Below are 23,849 nucleotides of genomic sequence, written 5' to 3' on the forward strand. Positions count from 1 at the left end.
AAGTACAGCCAGTTCCTACATTATAATGCTGGGTGGCATTATATGATGGCGATGATTTGAAATGAAGCCTAATGGTAGCTGCAGCTAAATCAACTTCACCATGTTTTGTAGGTGCCGGTGTAAATTACTATGTAAAATAAGGTGCTTTTTTCCAAAGCGTGAAAGAAAGTAGCTTTACTAAAACACAATTAAACAATGCAATTAATGCAAGTATATAGAGCATCTGAGTAAAGGGAGCTTGAAAAATTTAGCTCTTTCTTAGAGGAACATTGCGATCATGATTTGTTACAAAAGGTATCCATGAAAAACTGAGGTACAGTTTCACAGTCCAAAAGCACGCAGTCAGATTAATTGGAGACACTGAATTGCCCTATAGGTGTGTGTATGTGTCTGCCCGGCGATTGACTGGTGCCCCGTCCAGGGTGTTACTGTGTGCCTTGCGCCCATTAAAAAGCTGGGATAGGCTCCAGCATCCCCCGCAACCCTAATTGGATAAGCGGTTAAGAAAGTGAGTGTTTATAATTTCATTAGCTTTTTCCCCCATTATTACTAGCCCTAAATACCCCCGTCTCAACATTTTTGCACTGAACATGTTGCCTGAAATGCAGGAATGGATGTACAGTGTATCACAAAAGTGAGTACACCCCTCACATTTCTGCAAATATTTCATTATATCTTTTCATGGGACAACACTATAGACATGAAACTTGGATATAACTTAGAGTAGTCAGTGTACAACTTGTATAGCAGTGTAGATTTACTGTCTTCTGAAAATAACTCAACACACAGCCATTAATGTCTAAATAGCTGGCAACATAAGTGAGTACACCCCACAGTGAACATGTCCAAATTGTGCCCAAATGTGTCGTTGTCCCTCCCTGGTGTCATGTGTCAAGGTCCCAGGTGTAAATGGGGAGCAGGGCTGTTAAATTTGGTGTTTTGGGTACAATTCTCTCATACTGGCCACTGGATATTCAACATGGCACCTCATGGCAAAGAACTCTCTGAGGATGTGAGAAATAGAATTGTTGCTCTCCACAAAGATGGCCTGGGCTATAAGAAGATTGCTAACACCCTGAAACTGAGCTACAGCATGGTGGCCAAGGTCATACAGCGGTTTTCCAGGACAGGTTCCACTCGGAACAGGCTTCGCCAGGGTCGACCAAAGAAGTTGAGTCCACGTGTTCGGCGTCATATCCAGAGGTTGGCTTTAAAAAATAGACACATGAGTGCTGCCAGCATTGCTGCAGAGGTTGAAGACGTGGGAGGTCAGCCTGTCAGTGCTCAGACCATACGCCGCACACTGCATCAACTCGGTCTGCATGGTCGTCATCCCAGAAGGAAGCTGACACACAAGAAAGCCAGCAAACAGTTTGCTGAAGACAAGCAGTCCAAGAACATGGATTACTGGAATGCCCTGGGGTCTGACGAGACCAAGATAAACTTGTTTGGCTCAGATGGTGTCCAGCATGTGTGGCGGCGCCCTGGTGAGAAGTACCAAGACAACTGTATCTTGCCTACAGTCAAGCATGGTGGTGGTAGCATCATGGTCTTGGGCTGCATGAGTGTTGCTGGCACTGGGGAGCTGCAGTTCATTGAGGGAAACATGAATTCCAACATGTACTGTGACATTCTGAAACAGAGCATGATCCCCTCCCTTCGAAAACTGGGCCTCATGGCAGTTTTCCAACAGGATAACGACCCCAAACACAACCTCCAAGATGACAACTGCCTTGCTGAGGAAGCTGAAGGTAAAGGTGATGGACTAAACCCAATTGAGCACCTGTGGCGCATCCTCAAGTGGAAGGTGGAGTTCAAGGTGTCTAACATCCACCAGCTCCGTGATGTCATCATGGAGGAGTGGAAGAGGATTCAGTAGCAACCTGTGCAGCTCTGGTGAATTCCATGCCCAGGAGGGTTAAGGCAGTGCTGGATAATAATGGTGGTCACACAAAATATTGACACTTTGGGCACAATTTGGACATGTTCACTGTGGGGTGTACTCACTTATGTTGCCAGCCATTTAGACATTAATGGCTGTGTGTTGAGTTATTTTCAGAAGACAGTAAATCTACACTGCTATACAAGCTGTACACTGACTACTCTAAGTTATATCCAAGTTTTATTTCTATAGTGTTGTCCCATGAAAAGATATAATAAAATATTTGCAGAAATGTGAGGGGTGTACTCACTTTTGTGATACACTGTATATTAACAAATCAAATAAACTTGACCAGATAAAACATGAAATATCGAGGCAATAAAATAAAACAAAATAAAATATTTTTAACTACTGTTTTCCACACAGTCCCAACTTTTTCTGATTTGCACTTGTACAAACATAGTCTCTATAGTGAGTAGATGTGATGTATACTCTCTTAGGGTACCTTGTAGATGGGAAGCCAGAACAAGACATATACACTGATCAGCCATAACATTAAAAACACCTCCTTGTTTCTACACTCACTGTCCATTTTATCAGCTCCACTTACCATATAGAAGCACTTTGTAGTTCTACAATTACTGACTGTAGTCCATCTGTTTCTCTGCATGCTTTTTAACCTGCTTTCACCTTGTTCTTCAATGGTCATGATCCTGACTTTACATCTACAAGGTGGACCAACTAGGTAGGAGTGTCTAACAGAGTGGCCAGTGAATGGACATGGTATTTAAAAACTCCAGCAGTGCTGCTGTGTCTGATCCACTCATACCAGCACAACACACACTAACACACCACCACCATGTCATTGTCACTGCAGTGCTGAAAATGATCCACCACCTAAATAATACCTGCTCTGTGGGGGCCCTGACCATTGAAGAACAGGGTGAAAGCAGGCTAACAAAGCATACAGAGAAACAGATGGACTACAGTCAGTAATTGTAGAACTACAAAGTGCTCCTATATGGTAAGTGGAGCTGATAAAATGGACAGTGAGTGTAGAAAGAAGAAGGTGGTTTTAATGTTATGGCTGATCGGTGTATGTGTACACCAGTTTGACAGAACCCCTTTTGCAGCCAGGTGTCCGTCCTCTCAGCATGGTTGTGTACTGGGTACAGTTTGGCTGAGGTCTGAAACAGTACTTCATGTTCTTTTAATTTCCCAACATTACCTTCTGTTTACTTAAAAAAAGTTTTGTCTGTACATTCTCAGAGAGTACACACTGACTGTACTAGCACTCTTTCGGAAACACAGGATGAGGTGCGAGTGTTAAAGTCCAGGTGACGCTGCATGATTCTGGGTCATTCAGTGTGCCGTTCACCTGCGATACTCTTACAACTACAGACATAATACGAATTTATCTTTGTGGACAGAATGCCATCTGGCACCCGCCAGCTTCCAGACACACACACACACCACATAATGAATTAAAGCCTTGTGTGTGACTTTCACTGCAGATGGACACAGATCATTTTCACACAGCAAGATAAAAGTGTGATGGGTAAGAGAGAATGATCAATCCAATGAACAATCCAGCTCTTTTTCAGTCAATTTTCCATTGTGTGAATTACCTTAAATAATTTAATCATTCATTATTTTCTTCAGAACTCTCCCCCCTTTGTCTCCCTGTCTAGTAATTTCCAACTCCCTACTGTAAAATCACTCCTGCTTGCACAACCCCTGATCTGATTACAGAGAGCCTGATCACCACACACCCTCTTTCACACATCACCAATCTATGGTTGCTTTTTATCACCCACCTGTCTTGGGTTCCCATACAGAGCTAAATCATGTACAGAGAGCCAGGCTAAGCTCCATGTGACTCCCCACCACTCACGCAGGTGCCTGGAACCAGTCCTGGAGAATGCATATTGCAGCAGAAGTGGGAGAAGTCCCTATCTGACCTTCCCTTTTACAGTTGTGTGAACAGCCAGCTAGGTCTGTGGCTCTTCTGAGATTCAAACTTGCAAATTTGAACACTAGCAGGTGTAGCAGGTGATGTGGACTATATGATAGGGCTACATGACCACTGTTACTTAGTCTGCTGCTAGATAATGTTTGCTCCCTAGAAGTAGGATAGCTCTTGGACAGTATGCCAGACTTAGCGATCTAGCTCTAAACGTACTTCTTCCACTGCAGGGACGACACATCGGCTTTGGGGAGGAGTAGAGCAACATCCTCGACCAAGTCTACAGCAATGCGTGGGGTGCCTACAAAGGCTTGCCCGGCCGCACTTTAGACAAATCTCTGTGTTCCACTATCCATCATACAGGCAACTTCTCAAGTCAGCTCCCCAATAAGTAAAACTGTTCAGGTGTGTAATAAAGGAGATGATCGAGTGCTTCAGGACTGCTATGAGAGTACAGGGATGTTGTTCAAAAAGACTATTTTGAGGACTACGCTTCTGGGATAGCTGGCTAAATTAGCCGTGCATTATTAGCATTGTTCCTACAAAATGCTGCAGGAATGATCACAATCAGAAACTCTTGATAAATTCTGTGAAGTTCAGTCCATGCTACATGCTCGCTCAACTGCATTTGACTCATGAGTAAAAGAGGCAATTAAAGAAGCTGTAGGGATTCTACACCACAGCAAATTCCTCAGAAACCGCAGGGCAAGGCCTGCAACATATTAAAAACTACCAGTAGGAGCTATCAGAACTACCAGAACCAGCCACGTCACACAGCCAAATTAGTTCTATCCACACTTTAAAGACCCCATTTTCGGCCAACACGGAGGGACAGATTTTGGACATGGAATGCATGCAAAATACATTGCTCACTGTCATCAGCAGATGTACGCTCAGGGTTTGTGCAAGCTTTAGTGCCCACCTGCTTCAAGTCCACCACTATTGTGCCCCTCCCAAAGAAAATCATTGTGACCTACCTTACTGATTATTGTTCTGTTGCACTCACTCCATCGTGATAAAGTGTTCTGAAAGGATAGTCATGACTCGCATCCATGAGAACCTTCTGGACACCATAGACACTCTGCAGTTTGTGTGTCATCAGGACCAGTTTATGGGCAATGCAGTTAGCCCTGCCATTCACACAGCCCTCACACACCTAGAGGGCTAGGACACCAATGTTAGAATGGTGTTTATTGACTACAGGTCAGCTTTCAACATTGTCATCCTACACATACTCTCAAAAAGTGTTCACTTTGGACTGACATTCTTCCTTTGGACGATGAACATTCTAACAGACAGACGCCAGTCAGTCAGACTTGGCTACTGTACATCCAGTACAAGAACTGTAAGCACAGGGACCACCCATGGCTGTGTGCTGAGCCCCCTGCTGTACACACTCTTCACACATGACCGTGTGGCCTCCCAAAATAAGATACCACAGTCATGTCTTCATTGGTGAAGATGAAACAACGTAAAGGACAGAGTGAAAACCATCAAATTCCTTGGTGTTCACATCAGTGAATATCTTACCTGATCTTAATACACATACCAAATCCTAAGGCGTTCCAGAAGCAACAGTACTTCCCAAGAGGGCCGAGGAAATTTGGCATGCCTGACAAAGCTCTCAGCAACTTCAACAAGTGTACAATCAAGAGTCTTCTTACCAGTTCAATCACAGTGTGGTATGGAAACTGCTTTACTTAGAACAGGAAGGTTCTCCAGCATGTGATCAGAACTGCACCAACCATTTCTGGAGCAGCCTTCCTCTCACTACAGGGCATTTACCACACCATCATCGGTTACTGGGAATGAACCCAGACTGTACACATCCAACAGGTTCTTTAATCTCTGTACATGATTTCTGGAGCTTTTTTAAAACAACTGTTGGGTTCCTTCCTTCTGGACAAAATCCCTGCTTGCCAAGACATCCAATTTTAGTCAGACGGCCAACTCTGGATAGGTTCAAGGTTGTGCAAAGTTTCTTTCATTTGAAAATGATTAGGTCCTGAGAACTTCATTGTTCAAGTCCCACTTTAGTTGAAAGTTTGTTACCCACAATGCCTTTTAACTAAAATCTAAAACTAAATTTTCTCTCTTATTTTTCATGAATATTTCTGCCCGCACCATACTACACAAAAATAGTGACCGAGAACTGAGGCCTGGATAACAATTAATAACTGATAATCATTTGTGTTCATGAATATTTTAAAACGGGGGCCTTTAATAACATACATGTAGTAGACTGACTACTCTCATTACTCCTCAGTGACATCAGACTCACAACAACCCAGACTAAGATAGAACAGTAATGAAAATGAATGAGTACATGAATGATTCACAAGGTTCTTATTACTATAAGCCAATGTAATTGGCAATGTACTTCTGTGAAAAACAAGTTAGTTGTGTAGATGAGTTCTTCTGTCATTTCTGCATCAAAGTCTGATAAACAGATGTCATGTCTGCCTTCTTAAGGTACCAATTCCAAATATTTTAGTAGCTCACAATAAATCTTCACTCTTAATATTTCCATTATGTACATTTTTACCTCAACAGAGCAATAAAACACAAGCAACACAAACCAGCAATTCAAGCTGCAACATGATATTTACATGAAAACTACATTTTAACACATTAGATCACCTATACACCCCCAAAACATCCTCTAAATAAAAAAAAACTGTAGTAGGAACAAGCAGCAAAAAGTATCATTTAACCTCCCAGCATATATGAACATATTTTATCAATGATATTTTACACTTATAAATCAAACCCATTATTTGTGTTCTTTTCAATATACAATAACGTATATTTTATGATTTGTAGGATGTTGTAGAGTGAGGGAGATGCTGTTTGTTGCTCTGTAACTGCTCTTTAAAAGACTTCAGTACATTTTCACAGTGAAGGATTATTCAAATGATCTCAATAGGATGCCTGGGAATGGACAATTCACTGCTGATAAAATATTCTGGTATAGAATAAAGCATCTATACTGGGGTGGCCAATATAAACAGTATGCATCGTTTTTACAGTATGCATCAGTTTTTTAAATAATGTGGTAATGTTTTGATATGTTTATGTAATATTAAAAATAAAATATGTAAAATGTAAGTAAAAGATAAGTTTTGAATGTATCACAATATAGATATAGATTGTCATATTGCCCAGCCGTTTGTTGTTGTCCTAATTGTCTTTGCAGGTTTAGGTACTATAGCTTTTTTTTTTTTTTTTTTTTGCAGTTTTTCTATGTATAAACAGGGCAGTTAAAAGTATTTACCCCCTTTCCTTTACACTAACACTGTTTCAGATATTCAAAGAAAATTAACACAAGACAAAGACTTTTGTTGTTAGAAGTTAGCTTTGTGAGGAAACCTAATTGCTTATCTAGTTACTTAATCTATGTATGTACTTTTTCACAGGACCAGCTGAAGTTGGATAACTTGAAACTGTAATTAATTATAATTTCAAAAAATTTATATGTATAATGTTATCTGTGCTTAAAATTCAGTTTAAAGATCTGAAATAATTGTTACATATCCACAAACACCAAAGAAATCAGAAATGGGGCAAATGCTTTTCATAGCACTATAAACTGCAAGCAAACTGCATGAATTTAAACTGCATAAAGTTAAATCAATAGTAGATCTACAATTTCATCAATGTGCATATAAATGATTTAATAAAATTGCAACATGGCCTGTAGACAGTCCATAAACAAACGGGACAATGTTGGCAAGTGAGGTAGATTGTTTATAGCTCTTAATGAATGAAGAATTATTAGCACTATTGGTAAGTGATTACCAAGTGACAAAAGAATATTAAAGTAATTGTGTTTTACATGCTCACACTAAAAATAACACAGAAATCTAAAGTTTAATTCAAGTAAATCATTATTCTGCTGGAATATGGCACTATCATCTATGGAACCATCAAGCTTCTTGATAGAGGCAGCCAGATTACTATTTAAAATCTTCAGGTACTTTAGACATTCCATGATGTCATGTATTCTAACACGGATCAAAGTCATTTAAAGTACCAAAGATCCAAAATGTAATAATAATTAATCAAATGTGTTTGATGATACAACTGATACAGCTAATTAACATTTAAGGACTTAGCCAATTTATTGATTAAATTGGAAACCCAAATCCATGCTGGTCATACGTAAATGAGGTTTCCCACCTTGGTTCTAATGAGACTTTGGCACTGGGAATAATTGATTGTGCTGATCAAGATCAGATCTCAACAGATACACCTGAAAATGTTTTTTTCTATTTTCATTTATTCTAAAACCAATGTACTTTCAGATCTCAAAATAAGCATAGATTTGTGGTAAACATTCTAGTGTAATGACTCCGAGGACCTGCATGCCAATTACCTATCAGTTACAAAAGAGCAAAGGCTAATGTGAACGCAATAAAAGTAATTTTTACTCTGTATCCAGGCAGAGTGGATGGAAAAGCCCTCCAATCAGTCTGTAACACATTAGCTTTTTCATATTCATGTGCATACAACTCTTTGTCTTAGTCTGATTTTGATGTCTTTTAAGAGGCAGCTCATAGTGCACAAACAGTCCTCTCCCTGCATATATACGTATATATTATACCTGAAAATGTTTTTTTGTGATGTGGTGAACCATCATTAAAATCTTGAAAATGAAACTGAGAACAAAACAGAACAATTAAATTATTAAAAACATTACAAAATATATCATGAAATTAGAGAACTATCATTAGCTCCTTACACACTTACAGACTGTAACTTTGGCACGTTTTTATAGCATATCAACAGAAGTGACTGAAATAAAAGCTGGTCTTGGTTATAAGCAGCCTGTTGTTGAAAATTACAAAAACGTGAAAAAGAAAATGTGTTTTGGTCAAAAATATGAACCTGTTAAATGACGTAAGCAGAAATTTTAACAATAACAATAATATTGTTGTCACCAACTGCTTTATCCTGGTCAGGGTCGCAGTGCCACTGAACACAAGTAAGTACTTTGATCTATTGCAGGGCAACACTCACTCACCAATTTGCCCAACAATAAAAATAGTATATTTAAAATACCAATAAAATGTAATACTTTAAAAAAAGAACAACAGGTACTGAAAATATTAAAATGGAATTGAACCTATAAAATATGTCTGATTATCTTTAAAAACTAGAATTTAGATTGCAAAAATATAATACACTAAAATTAACTGACGTTCTATCTAATTAGCACTATCTGCTAAATTAATAATGATTGCATTTATAATAATTGCATGTCCAGTTACAAAAATAGATAATCGCACATTTCTTTTCCAAATGTAATGTGTACACATGTGATGTAAATGTAATTTCCAGAGAAAACACTATGTTATATTCGGAATATAACAGTATTGCATGTTCTGCTAATACAAGACCAGCTTTCCACTGTATCTTATTTGCCATAATGAGGAACCTTATAAAGCTGATCTCAGATCAGTATTAAAGGGTAATAACTAAAGACCTTGTGAGAGTTGTACAGTTCTTTACATTCCCATCCAAAACATAACTGGGACAGTCCACTGTAGACTGGGTCATTTAGAATACTTGCATGAGGTACCATCACAGAGAGCATGTACCATAGAATCACAGCTCAAAATAGCCTGTACACACTTCTGTTCAGCATTAAAGAGAGTGAATGAATGAGGCAAAGATGCAGAAAGACAGATGTACTAAACACAATGAAGCAAAGCAGTGCACAATGTGCTGCTCAAAACTGAATTTTCTTACATTGTTTATTATTGATTTAATGTGGCTTATATGCAGGACCAGATCATATTTAATTTACTTTTAGCAGCTGGTTTGAATTATGCTTGACTTGCTTTCTTATTATATTTAATTCCGACTAGCATTTGTTTAAAAGCCAACGCATGTGGACTGTACTTAAGTGTAACTGCTATGCTCTCACCTGCTTAAATAATCCAAAGAAATAATTTAACAGAAACAGACCACATCCTGCAAAAAGAACGTCTTTATATTTGAGGAGATACACAGATCAGCCGTAACATTAAAACCACCTCCTTGTTTCTACACTCACTGTTCATTTTATCAGCTCCACTTACCATATAGGAGCTCTTTGTAGTTCTACAATTACTGACTGTAGTCCATCTGTTTCTCTACATAACTTTTTAGCCTGCTTTCACCCTGTTCTTCAATGGTCAGGACCACCACAGAGCAGGTTTTATTTAGGTGGTGGATCATTCTCAGCACTGCAGTAACAATGACATGGTGGTGGTGTGTTAGTGTGTGTTGTGCTGGTATGAGTGGATCAGACACAGCAGTGCTGCTGGAGGTCCACTCTATTAGCCACTTCTACCTAGTTGGTCCACCTTGTAGATGTAAAGTCAGAGACAATCGCTCATTTATTGCTGCTGTTTGAGTTTGACCTTCATCAGTGATTATGGGACGCTGCACACGGGGCGCTGTTGGCTGGATGTTTTTGGTTGGTGGACTATTCTCAGTACAGCAGTGAAAGGGAGGTGTTCAAAAACTCCATTACCATTGCTGTGTCTGATCCACTCATACCAGCACAACACACACTAACACACCACCACCATGTCAGTGTCACTGCAGTGCTGAGAATCAACCACCACCCAAATAATACCTGCTCTGTGGTGGTCCTGGCAGAGTCCTTACCATTGAAGAACAGCAAAAAAGGGGGGTAACAAAGCATGCAGAGAAACAGATGGACTACAGTCAGTAATTGTAGAACTACAAAGTGCCTCTATATGGTAAGTGGAGCTGATAAAATGGACAGTGAGTGTAGAAACAAGGGGGTGGTTTTATTGTAATGCTTGATCAGTGTAGATTTAAACCACATTTAACTGCATTGTAAACGTAGCCTTCATATAGCGACAGGTAAAAAAAGAAGACAAAGGCAAACATGCAGAACAGTGATTGAAAGGAAACAGGAAAGTTAAATGAATAAAAGTATGAGACAGACATAAGAGAAAAAGAAAACCAGAGTGCAAGACTAGTGGGGCAGGATAATATAATTTAGCTTGCTGCTATACTAATTAACATCACATTAACAGCTCTTTGAGCATCATCATAATCATCTCATTATTATCATCTTACACGTCATCATTAAATCATTCACACTTTAGTACCACCCAGGGAATCTGTCTCCTGGAGTTTAACCCTCCCCCGTCAGTTTAAAGCTTTTTTTAAAACCTCATGGCAGTTTTTCAGTCAAACTCAAGCTAATATTCTGGCAAATATCTACAGTCAAAAATAGGCACTTTTATAAACTATATAATTAAAGGGTTGTGAGCCTTCAGTTCAGCCATTTTTGATTGATTCCTTTCTCAAGTATTTTGACCCAAAACTGTTAACACTGAGATCTCATTGGCTCCAGGTCGACACATGCTCTTCTTTCCAACTTCAGTATTTGAATATTTCAGCGAAGAAGCCAGAAGAGTACATGCTCTCCAGTCTTTTGGCACAAACATCCATTGATTGCTGCAACAAGTCAAACTAAAACCAGAAATGATTTGTAATGGTCTTTTTCCAAAGTGCTTCAGAGGCATGTTGGACCTGGACCTTCGTCTCCCGATTTTCTGTTTGACAGTTGCTCTGTAAGAGAAGTATCCATGGCTTGATTTCTGAGGTTTGAAGAGAACCAGGACAAGACATCAACATTCTGGAAAAAAAGAAGAAAAAGGGTTTTGGTGAGAAGATACAAACAATTAAATAATATAGAAACATTTCTGAAAATTCTGTTAAAGTTTTTTTTTTGACTGGCTGCTCAGTTGGCAAGGGTTTTAAGTCGTGTGGTAGATCTGAGGTTAAGGTACTCAACTGGTAATCTAGAGGGTCACTGGTTGGTTTACCCATTTTTTAAGGTCGTAATTGAGTTCCCAATGGTTTTATCATGTTGTAACCCAACTTTAGATCATACAGACTAGCGGTAGGTTTTAAGATAACAATATTATGTAGGGTTTTACTGTTACATGACAGTATTAACAACATATCCTGCTACTCTAAATATCCTGATACTCTTTGTTTTTTGCTGTTTGATTCAAATGACTTCATTTAAAGCAAAATATGGCTCTGCAGAAAATGTAGAGTTCACTGATAGGTGAAGTGAATAACACTGATTATCTCTTCATCACGGCACCTATTAGTGGGTGGGATATATTAGGCAGCAAGTGAACATTTGATCCTCAGAGCTGATGTGTTAGAAGCAGGAAAAATGTTTGAGTTTGACAAGGGCTAGAGACGATGGCTAGACGACTGGGTCAGAGCATCTTCAAAAGTGCAGCTCCTGTGGGGTGTTCCCGGTCTGCAGTGGTCAGTATCTATCAAAAGTGGTCCAAGGAAGAAACAGTGGTAAACCGGCAACAGGGTCATGGGCGGCCAACGCTCATTGATAACCGTGGGGAGCGAAGGCTGGCCCGTGTGGTACAGATGAGCTACTGTAGTTTAAATTGCTGAAGAAGTTAATGCTGGTTCTAACAGAAAGGTGTCTGAATACACAGTGCATTGCAGTTTGTTGTGTATGGGGCAGCAAAAGGGGGATCAACACAATATTAGGAAAGTGGTCATAATGCAATGCCTGATTGGTGTACATTCACTATTTAATCACAAGAGCATGAGTAAGGTCATGCGCTCTTGTTTTGTCGTATGAGCTCAGTTTGCAGTAAATTCATCCTAAAAGGCAATGTGTTTCCTTATACACTTTGTCATTTGCAAGGAGCCATTGTGCCACCATTTAATCAAGAACAAATGAGTCTTACATGCTAAAGCATCTAGCAATTCTGTTCTTTTTGGACACACTGATTTGAGCTGTTCATGCTTCTAGATGGTTAATTTTAAACAACAGCATTTGACCTGGTCAGAAATTTGATAGAAAGATGATATTTACTAATGCACAAGATTACCAAGTCTTTTTTGACAGAAACCATTTTAATACCAATATGGCTTAAATATCAAAATAAAGCAGGTCACCCTTAATGTTAGAATCTATAAAAGAAGCAGCTGGTTTTGTTCAACTACAATCGGAAAAGATTTTGTGCCAAATTCAGGAGCCATGTTGATCTCACATAATACAATCAATTAGACATAATGGAAGCAAAACTATAATATAAAATCAATAGAAAGCAGCAATGTGCTTGTTTTTATCTGCACGGCTGTATAATGGTGCCATGGTGATGGTGGACGCTGGCGCATTTGGCTGCCGCTACCGTTACCGTATTTTACCGTATTTTATTGTATTTTTATCGTTTTTCGTTTTCATCTTTTTACACACCTTGTGGATCTATTTCTTTTATGTTACTTTTGATACTTTTATTTGTGCTTTTGATACTTTTTGTTCTTTCTACTGTACATCGCGTCTGCGGCCGGTGGTGAACGGTGGATGAGTTTTCCTGGGATCGGCACGATGTTGAACTATTCCGTTGACCAGCTGAGGAAGTTCAACAACTGCACTACTCCATCGTGTATTTCAGTCATCAAACAGCTTGGACTCCTTCGCCGGCCTCGTTATATTCACAGGGGCTCCCGGAGAAAGCTTGTTTATCTTCGAAACGGTAACGCTATTCCATCCTTCTGGTCAGCCGTGCGCACTGTCGCTCCGCAAACACGTCATCAGAGCGCTGCTGCCTTGCACACCAGTAGCGGTGTAGTCTCCATGACAACGCTGTCCACGGAGTGGGATGGGAAACGCGGAGTGGACTTAGCAAATCTCCGTTCTCTTCCTCGTTCCTCACAGCCAACTACACAACAATACCACTTGAAAATGGCATTGCTTAATGTTCGTTCACTCAACACAAAAAGTACTGTACTTAGTGAATTTATATCTGACAGTGAACTAGACTTTTTCTGTCTCACTGAAACTTGGCATAAACCCTTGGATTATTTTACGTTAAATCAGACCACGCCAATGGGATACTCGTATATTGATGAACCTCGTATGGAAGGGCGAGGTGGTGGTGTTGCTGCAGTCTATAGGGATGATATTAAAATAACCACTTTGTCTTTTCCTGCTGCTCTTTCTTTTGAACACCTGGCTTTCAAGTTGTCAGGGCCTACTCCTCTGGTCACTGCTGTAGTTTATCGTCCGCCAAAGCCAAACGCTTCCTTTCTCTCTGACTTTTCAGATTTTTTAACCCAGCTTAGTGCCCTCTCATCCTCTGTACTGCTTATGGGTGATTTTAACATCCATATTGATGACAACAACTGTAAATTTGCCAGGGAATTTTTGGAATTGTTACAGTGTTTTAATTTCACACAACATATACATTTTCCAACTCATAAAAAAGGTCATACTCTTGACCTTGTCTGCTCTACTGGTGTCCTAGTTCATCAGCCGTCCAGCCATGACCTTACTGTCTCTGATCATTTGACAATCATCATGGACATTGAGGTCACTAGGCCCATCACTAGAGCTAAACGTAAAATATCCTTCAGGAATCTTCAATATATCTCTCCCTCTGCTTTCTCAGATTCTCTTGTTAAAAAGATGTCTGTCTGTCCTGTACTGTCTAGTAATTCATCTGACCTTGTCGATTACTATAATGACATACTCGCCTCATGTCTTGATGAGCTGGCTCCTTTGAGAACCAAATTTGTTTCATTTAGTCATTCTGCACCATGGTACACAATTGAGCTTCACCAAATGAAATCCCGTAAACGCCAGCTTGAAAGACTTTATAAGAAAACCGGTCTAACAGTACATTATCAGATTTATTCTGATTATCTTCAACATTACAAAGACGCTCTTACGGCAGCCCGATCCACTTACTATTCCGAACTCATACATGCTGGATCAACAAATCCTAAGACTCTCTTTTCCACAATAAATAAACTTCTCAAACCAGTTGACAATACTACCAATTCCTTTACAGTTGACAAGTGTAACTCTTACCTCTCATTTTTTCAAACAAAAGTTGAGAATATCCACAATTTTCTGACAGTTTCCCCTGTCATCTCTGTTTCTCCGCCTATCTCACCTCAATTTATTACCCAGCCTCTGTCTCAGTTCTCACCTGTGTCTCATTTGGACCTATCTGAGATCTTAACAGGGATGCGAAGCTCCACTTGTGTTTTGGATCCTGCTCCATCAAAACTTGTTAAGGGTTGTTTTCCAGTTATCTCATCACTTATCACAGAGATAATCAATTCCTCTCTTAGTTCTGGCTCAGTCCCTCAATCACTCAAATTGGCTGCTGTTACTCCCATACTTAAAAAACCTGGACTTGACTCTAACATTATGAGTAACTTTCGGCCCATTTCCAATCTTCCATTTCTGTCGAAAATACTGGAACGTGTTGTTGCCTCACAGCTCAAAGATCACCTAAATTCCAATAATCTATTTGAATCATTTCAGTCTGGTTTCCGCCCCCAGCACAGCACTGAGTCAGCCCTCCTCAAAGTCACAAATGACCTTCTTCTTTCCTCAGACTCTGGACAAATTAATATTCTCGTCCTCCTTGATCTTACTGCAGCTTTTGACACCATTAATCACTCCATTCTTCTGTCCCGCCTTGAATCCTCTGTCAACATCACTGGTACTGCCCTTTTGTGGTTAAGGTCATATCTCGTAAACAGACAACAGTTTGTTAATATCAACAATTGTAGTTCTGCCATTGCTCCACTGTCCCAAGGCGTTCCCCAAGGCTCAGTGTTAGGTCCCCTTTTGTTTATTCTTTATATGCTCCCCCTTGGTGACATCATACGTCGGCATGGTTTACATTTCCACTGCTATGCTGATGATATTCAGCTTTACATCTCCTCCAAATCCATTAATACTGAACTTCACTCCACTCTGACAAATTGCATCACTGAAATGAAATTGTGGATGAAAGCTAATTTCCTCAAATTAAACTGTGAAAAATCAGATATGATCATCGTAGGTCCTACAACCCTGGCAAAAACCACAAAAAATTTTCAAATTACCATTGATAATGACACTTTGTCTCCGTCTTCTAACATCCGAAATCTTGGTGTAATTTTTGATAGCAACCTCTCTTTTGACCGCCATGTAAATCACATCACCAAAACTGCTTTCTTTCATCTAAAAAACATAGCACGTCTACGTCCATCACTCTCCTTTTCTGCCGCCGAAACCTTGATTCATGCTTTTATTACATCCAGAATTGATTATTGCAATAGCATCCTTTATGGTACATCTAACAAAATCCTAAAAAAACTTCAGTATATCCAGAATTCAGCTGCTCGCCTCCTTACTCATACTCGCTCCCGTGATCATATTACACCTGTTCTACAAAAACTTCATTGGCTTCCCGTTGCTCAACGCATTCAATTCAAAATTCTTCTATTCACTCACAAAGCTCTCCATAATCAGGCCCCATCCTACCTCACCGACCTGCTCCATCAGCACATTCCCTCCCGTAGCCTTCGCTCTTCTGAGGCTAACCTACTGTCCATACCCTCTAGGACCAAGCACCGGACCTGGGGTGACAGGGCCTTTTCCATAGCTGCTCCATCTTTATGGAATGCTCTCCCCAAACACCTACGAGATTGTCCTGACCTGTCCAAATTCAAGTCACTTCTCAAAACTCATCTATTCAATATGGCATTTAACTTGTAACAACACGAAATAAATGCTTTTATTTTTGCTATTCTTTTTAATAGTTTTTATACTTAGATCACGACAGAAATGTGAAGTCCTAGATCCTAAAACTTGTAAAGTTTTCAGTTTCCTGATTGCATGTAAATCTGTCCTGTTTCTGTCTAATTTTAAGAAATTGTTCTATATTTGTTGTTCTCTCTCATAATTTAGCTAATTTTTAATGAACTGTCTTATGCTGCTCTCTTTGTTTTTATCTTAATTATTCTTGATGTTGATGTACTATTTTGATTTTGTACTATGATTTGATTTGTATGGTGTATGTACGTATTTGTTTTGATTATTTGTCTTATGTAAAGCGTCTTTGAGTATCTTGAAAAGCGCTATATAAATAAAATGTATTATTATTATTATTATTATAATGTGATTGTGACTATGTATTGTGGCTGCTTTAACCTGAGCTAAAGAGGGTTAACTATATATTAAGCTTACAGCAAAAAGCTAAGACGACACAATAACCTTGTAAGACAGTCTGTAGAGTTTGTTTGTGTCTTTCAGTGAAAACAATATTGCTTCTGAGGACATGTGTAGCTTAAGGCAAGAATTAAACAATGCTGTTGTGTGTTTCCATGTGTGAGCTTGTGCGTACCAGCTTACTATTTTAGCCAAGATGTGCGCAAATGTGATGCTTTAAAAACAATCAAAGTGAACAATGACAATCAGTGATTCTGATTTGATTATGTTTTCAATCAGACGTCATCAATGAAAAAAACATTTGGCTTTTACGCCTCTATTACTGTATCTTTTACTCTAAATAAAATCTGCTCATTTTCCTTCATTACCTGTGATTTCAAAACAAACAAATGCAGACTACAGAGAGCAGAGCAGGCTAATTTGTGTTTGAACATTGTCTGAGACTGGAAATAATTTCAGAATGTTCATGACTAGTGCTGTGTTCATATTATTATTGTTGAGTTTTGTTAACCTGTTTATTTTAAATGCAACAATCACCAAAGCCATGCACCATATGTTACCTATCAGCTTTAATCTACTGACGCTCAAACTGGACAAATTCAGCAAATTACACATCTGTAGTACATCTGTAGTACATGGGTTATTACAACGGATAATTCTGACAAATTTTGTTGTAGTGAGAAATAAGAGAAAACATTTCTCTTTACATTTTTATCAACCATGTTATCCTGGTCAGAGTTGCAGTAGGCCTGGCTCCACTGAGAAAAGTGGGTGTAAGGCAGGAAAGATTGGCAAGGTGCCAATCCATCGCTGGGTTTCAGTCAGCTTGCACACATAGCCAATCGTCTGTGTAGACGCCCAGCCAACCAACAGCACCACTGAGATTTAAACCCAGATCTTTGCTGTGGTGAGCTAGTGTGATAGGGACGGTGGTAGCCTAGTGGGTAGAGCTTTGGGCTATCAACTGAAAGGTTGAGAGTTTGAATCCCAGCTCTGCCATGCAGCAACTGTTGGGTCCTTGAGCAAGGTTCTTAACCCTCTCTGCTCTAGGGGCGCCGTACGATGGCTGACCCTGTGCTCTGACCCCAGCTTCCAAACAAGCTGGGATATCCAAAGAAAGAATCTTGTTGTACTGTACATCTGTATACAGTATGTATATATGACAAATAAAGGCATTCTACTCTATTCTATTTTAGACTGCTGCGCCATCCAAAAGGCATAACTATTTAATGTTTTAGCTGAACAATTAAATTTTTTTTTACATATAGACAGTTTAAATTGGATGGCTTCACCAATGTGTTTCAAAAAAGTTCAAACCAATTGTGGTCTGACCTGGACGCCTCTAAAAAGGACACTATCTAGATGGCAGCATATGTTGCTCAAAAGCCATTGGCATTTGGCATTAACACACCCTCGTACCATGACAAACGCTGGTCTTTAAACCTTGTGTTTGCAACAGTCAGGATGGTCCTTCTGCTTTCTGTCCTGGAGAATACGACATCCAATATATCCAATATACAACTTACAATTTTTGACTCCCCAGACCATCACAGATGAGCTTGGACACAGAGAAGTTGGCAGTGTTTCTAAGTGATTTTGATAAATGGCTTTTGCTTTGTGTAGTCTTAGCTTTTGTTTTAAGTTTTGCATGTAACTTTAGTCTTAAGGTTTGCATTTGCAAATTCAACGATTAACCGTTTTTAGTGACAATTGTTTACTAAAGTACTCCAAGCTCATGTAATTGCAAATTTTGCACAGTGATATCTTTGGGATGCATCCTTAAATAATTTTAGAGGCTGTGGATGGTGAAATCACTCCTTTCATTACAATTGTGCATTAAGAAACATTGTGCTTAAACTGTTGGTGTATTCGCTGATGTGGTTTTCGGATAGTGTACTTTGACCCATCCTTGGTTGTAAGCAATTGAGCCTTTTCTCCTTTTATATTCTGGCTTTTAACATCACTAGCTTAGCATGATTCAACCTCTTACTGCCCGTAATGCGTCAACCACATCAGTTCAGTCATACAAATAAGATATTAGCAACATACATAGCAAACTGACAGATCAACAAATGTGAATACGTCAGACCACAAAAAATGGACACATTTTGAATATTACCTTAGTAAATCACCTCAGTAAAGATAAAAAACAGATCAATTAAGTCTGGGTCAGAGGAAGTAAACACACTGCTTTTCCCAAGAAGTGAAAATTGATGTTCTCTCTGTTCATTTGCCTGCATTTCCTTGCCCTCTGCTCTAAATGTAAAAAGAGACACCCTCCCAATTCTGTTCCTTCTTCCACAATGCTAAATTTAGTCAGCCCGGAACAAGCTGTGCACTCCAAATCACAACAACTCACTGAGTGTCACAATCACACAAGGAGAAAGTACAGACTGGCATCCTATAATCACACACACAAACACACATGCATGCACGCACAAACACACAGCCTTGTACAATGCTATGGCAACATCGAACTATGGATGCACCAATTGGCAACCGGCTACAAGATATCAGTTTTAGGGTCAAACCCAGCCATGCTGGAATAGAACTGATACTCAGTAACAACACAGATCATCCACAGATGCAGACAACACATCAACGATATTCAAAATATTTTCATAATATTTTATAATTAAATCAAAAGTGTTATCATGAGGCAAATAATTGTACCTGAGCTGCATTTGGAAGCTGCAGCTACACATGAACCAAAATGTCAGCTGTTTGGATATATTCAAGCTGTAAATAACTGCTATAGAATAATTGTGCATGATTATTGTGAAGCATCCAGTTACATTCTTTAAATTTAAAACTTTTATTTAATGTTATTTTAACAGGTAACCGTTTGGTTAAGTATAAAAAAAAACATTTTGGTCTATTAATATAATGACATACATCTTGTATATCAGTCAAATACTCAGCCAGGTCCATACTGTGCATCAAAAAGAGCTATACCAAAGCATTAGGAAAAAAATAGAAATCTGAAACGATTACAAATAGTAGTAAAATTGTAGTAAAAGTTGTAGTAAAATGTGTGTTGGTAATGAAGGATGGTATTTGGGGTGGAGGCAAGCTGGGTACGGGGGGATGGGGATAGGGGTGGTTACCACTGTTTGGCATATTTGGATCATAAGTGTTGGTGTGTGTCCTTCCTCAAAGAAGACTGGAAGTTTTACTCTTATATCTCTTAAATATGGGATTAGTGTCTCAAAATTCATATTAAAAAAAGAAGGTACATCTACAGGGGTTGGACAATGAAACTGAAACACCTGTCATTTTAGTGTGGGAGGTTTCATGGCTAAATTGGACCAGTCTGGTGGCCAATCTTCATTAATTGCACATTGCACCAGTAAGAGCAGAGTGTGAAGGTTCAATTAGCAGGGTAAGAGCACAGTTTTGCTCAAAATATTGCAATGCACACAACATTATGGGTGACATACCAGAGTTCAAAAGAGGACAAATTGTTGGTGCACGTCTTGCTGGCGCATCTGTGACCAAGACAGCAAGTCTTTGTGATGTATCAAGAGCCACGGTATCCAGGGTAATGTCAGCATACCACCAAGAAGGACAAACCACATCCAACAGGATTAACTGTGGACGCAAGAGGAAGCTGTCTGAAAGGGATGTTCGGGTGCTAACCCGGATTGTATCCAAAAAAAATAAAACCACGGCTGCCCAAATCACGGCAGAATTAAATGTGCACCTCAACTCTCCTGTTTCCACCAGAACTGTCCGTCGGGAGCTCCACAGGGTCAATATACACGGCCGGGCTGCTATAGCCAAACCTTTGGTCACTCGTTCCAATGCCAAACGTCGGTTTCAATGGTGCAAGGAGCGTAAATCTTGGGCTGTGGACAATGTGAAACATGTATTGTTCTCTGATGAGTCCACCTTTACTGTTTTCCCCACATCCGGGAGAGTTACGGTGTGGAGAAGCCCCAAAGAAGCGTACCACCCAGACTGTTGCATGCCCAGAGTGAAGCATGGGGGTGGATCAGTGATGGTTTGGGCTGCCATATCATGGCATTCCCTTGGCCCAATACTTGTGCTAGATGGGCGCGTCACTGCCAAGGACTACCGAACCATTCTGGAGGACCATGTGGTTCAAACATTGTATCCTGAAGGCGGTGCCGTGTATCAGGATGACAATGCACCAATACACACAGCAAGACTGGTGAAAGATTGGTTTGATGAACATGAAAGTGAAGTTGAACATCTCCCATGGCCTGCACAGTCACCAGATCTAAATATTATTGAGCCACTTTGGGGTGTTTTGGAGAAGCGAGTCAGGAAACGTTTTCCTCCACCAGCATCACGTAGTGACCTGGCCACTATCCTGCAAGAAGAATGGCTTAAAATCCCTCTGACCACTGTGCAGGACTTGTATATGTCATTTCCAAGACGAATTGATGCTGTATTGGCCGCAAAAGGAGGCCCTACACCATACTAATAAATTATTGTGGTCTAAAACCAGGTGTTTCAGTTTCATTGTCCAACCCCTGTATGTCTCAACCTCACCCATCATGAACTGGGCACACAATCTCTCATCTCTGTTGGCCACTTATGTCTCTCCTTTTCTGTGAAAGAATCTCTTTACAGAAAGTAATGTAGAAGACAGAAATCTGCATTGATTTTGGGCTAGATACAACCCTAATTTTACAGTGCCAGTGTTCCTATATACATATACTGTATGTATACATATACACACATATAGTAACATGTTTTAGTAGATTATTTCCATAATGATGCATGTAAACACCCTGATTGTACCTTATGATTTTTACCAGAGAGCATTATGGATCCTCCACTCAACAGATGGCAGCAGACATCCACATGGACACATGGCACCAGGAGTCAATAAATGGTTTAATTAAATCATAAACTTTGGCCTCCACATTCACCCAATCTTCACCAAACTGAAGATCGATGTGTTAGACAGCAGTCTCTACCACCATCATTAAAACGTTTCTGTATGTTATGGTGAATGGTGCTCAGTCCCTCCAGTGCAGTTTAAGAGACCTTTTTCCAAGGCACATTAAGGCACTTCTGATGTCTTATGGTGGGGCAATACCCTAGTAATACATTTATATAGTTTTTCCTTCGATATGCTGTCTATTAATAAAATACATCGTTTTGCATGTGTGATGCCTGTACTAAGAAAATCTCTCCCTTTTCTTCTTCTGCAGTGATTGTGAAGCAGCTGATGTGTGTTTTTATTACACTTCCACACTGCAGGCAGGTGAATAAACGTTCACTCTAAGAAAACTTAGATAAAAGATGGCAGTATTCTGCTGTTCATCTCTACATCCATGCAATGTTCAATCTAGCAGTGTCCCTGGGAGTCATGTCTTATGCTCCAGATCTTCCTCTCTTACTCTGTCTGTACATGTGTGTGTGTTTCTGTCTGGGCTATGACATGTTTTATCGGCCTATTCGAGTCCTTCCAGCTATTGATCAAGTTGCATCATAACTTTACCCCACGTGTGTGTGTTCATAAAATAACAATGAACAGAATGTCTGCCTGATGCCTGTTTTTCCCAAGCAGTCAATGCATATACACCGATGAGCCAAAACATTAGGACCACCTGCCCAATATGATGTCAGGACAGCTATGAACCGCCAAGACATGGACTCCACAGGACATCTGGTACCACAATATTACCAGCAGGTCTTTCACCTTTTGTACATTGCAAGGTAGGTGTGAGGCACTGGAGAAAACAGGTTTCGTTGGACCCATCAACCTTTCCTCCTTCATTGCTCGGATGTACAGTTTATATATACTGTACATACAACCATAAATAGTCAACAGCACCATGTGATCACATGGTACAGTAACAAAAGACTAAAGGAAGTTTAGGACACATTGCACATGAAGAAAGAACATACAAGTGTGTGTTGCTAATAAAGAAGCACCAAGTTTAAACAGTATCTAAAATCCTAACAGCACTGTTGTACCTGATGTGTACACTAGTGTGTGGGGGAGAGAGAGCGATGAGTGCATTCCATACCATGACAGAGGCACTCCCTTTTCCCTGAGGGTGTCCATATATATAATACATGTCTTGCTGCGTTTATTCTGCTGTGAGAGACACATGCTTACACCTATTACATTTCTTGGGAAAAAATAATAACATGGTGTCATGGTAAAGGGTACCGGGTTCAATCTGTGGTGTTAGTTACTGTCTTTGTAGGGGTTTACATGCTTTCTTTCTATGTCTTTCTTTAGGTACACGATGCCACGTGGATTAGCAACTATAAGGTGTCCCTATCAGTGAGTAACTGTGAGTGAGTGAGTGATAAGTTTAGTTTTCCTAAGGTCTGGACAGAAAAGCAAGAATTATAAAGAGAAAAAAAGGAATAAAAGGGCACTCAGGTGGCACAGCGGTAAATTACCACTACTACTGGGGTCCAAGGTTCAAATTCCCAGCGATGCTATCATCTGGTCGGGCGTCTACAGACAGACATGATTGGCTATGTCTTTGGGGGGATGGCTGAGGCTCCGCATTGGTGTCCTATCTGGGGTGTGTTACTACATTGTTCCCAGTGATTCTGGGAAAACGGTACCTGCCAGGAACCTGACCCAGATAAAAAGGTGGTGACTCATGGAAATGACATGGAAATATATATATATATATATATATATATATATATATATATATATATATACACATATATATACAGTGTGTATATATATATATATATATATATATATATATAATTGAAGAAAATACATTTCTGTTATTTTTATACAAGAACGCAGTTCAAACATCGCACACACACACACGCGCGCACACGCACACACACATGGAATAATATCAGATTTTATGTTGTGTCAAATACGCATTTGCTGTCTGTATTTACGAGTGTGAAATCAATACTGTGTGTGTGGACACTGACTCATACAAAATGTTCTAGACTGGGGACAAGTGAATGCTGTGGAAAAAGCCAAGCAGAGTAAAGGCAAGTGGTTAAGA

General features: G+C 39.6%; 1 protein-coding gene across 1 annotated transcript in view; it reads right to left on the reverse strand.

The window, feature by feature from the left end:
• Positions 1 to 10,845: 10,845 nt before the first annotated feature.
• si:ch73-335l21.1 (insulin receptor substrate 1-B) overlaps positions 10,846 to 23,849 on the reverse strand; it is a 96,184-nt gene continuing 83,180 nt past the window's right edge. The window contains exon 3 of the mRNA XM_062994265.1: positions 10,846 to 11,511. Within this exon, the coding sequence (XP_062850335.1) occupies positions 11,504 to 11,511 (8 nt within the window). The 3' untranslated portion in view covers positions 10,846 to 11,503. The remainder of the gene's footprint in view (positions 11,512 to 23,849) is intronic.

The sequence above is a fragment of the Trichomycterus rosablanca genome, chromosome 4 (assembly GCF_030014385.1).
Source record: "Trichomycterus rosablanca isolate fTriRos1 chromosome 4, fTriRos1.hap1, whole genome shotgun sequence".
In the NCBI taxonomy this organism is placed as follows: domain Eukaryota; kingdom Metazoa; phylum Chordata; class Actinopteri; order Siluriformes; family Trichomycteridae; genus Trichomycterus; species Trichomycterus rosablanca.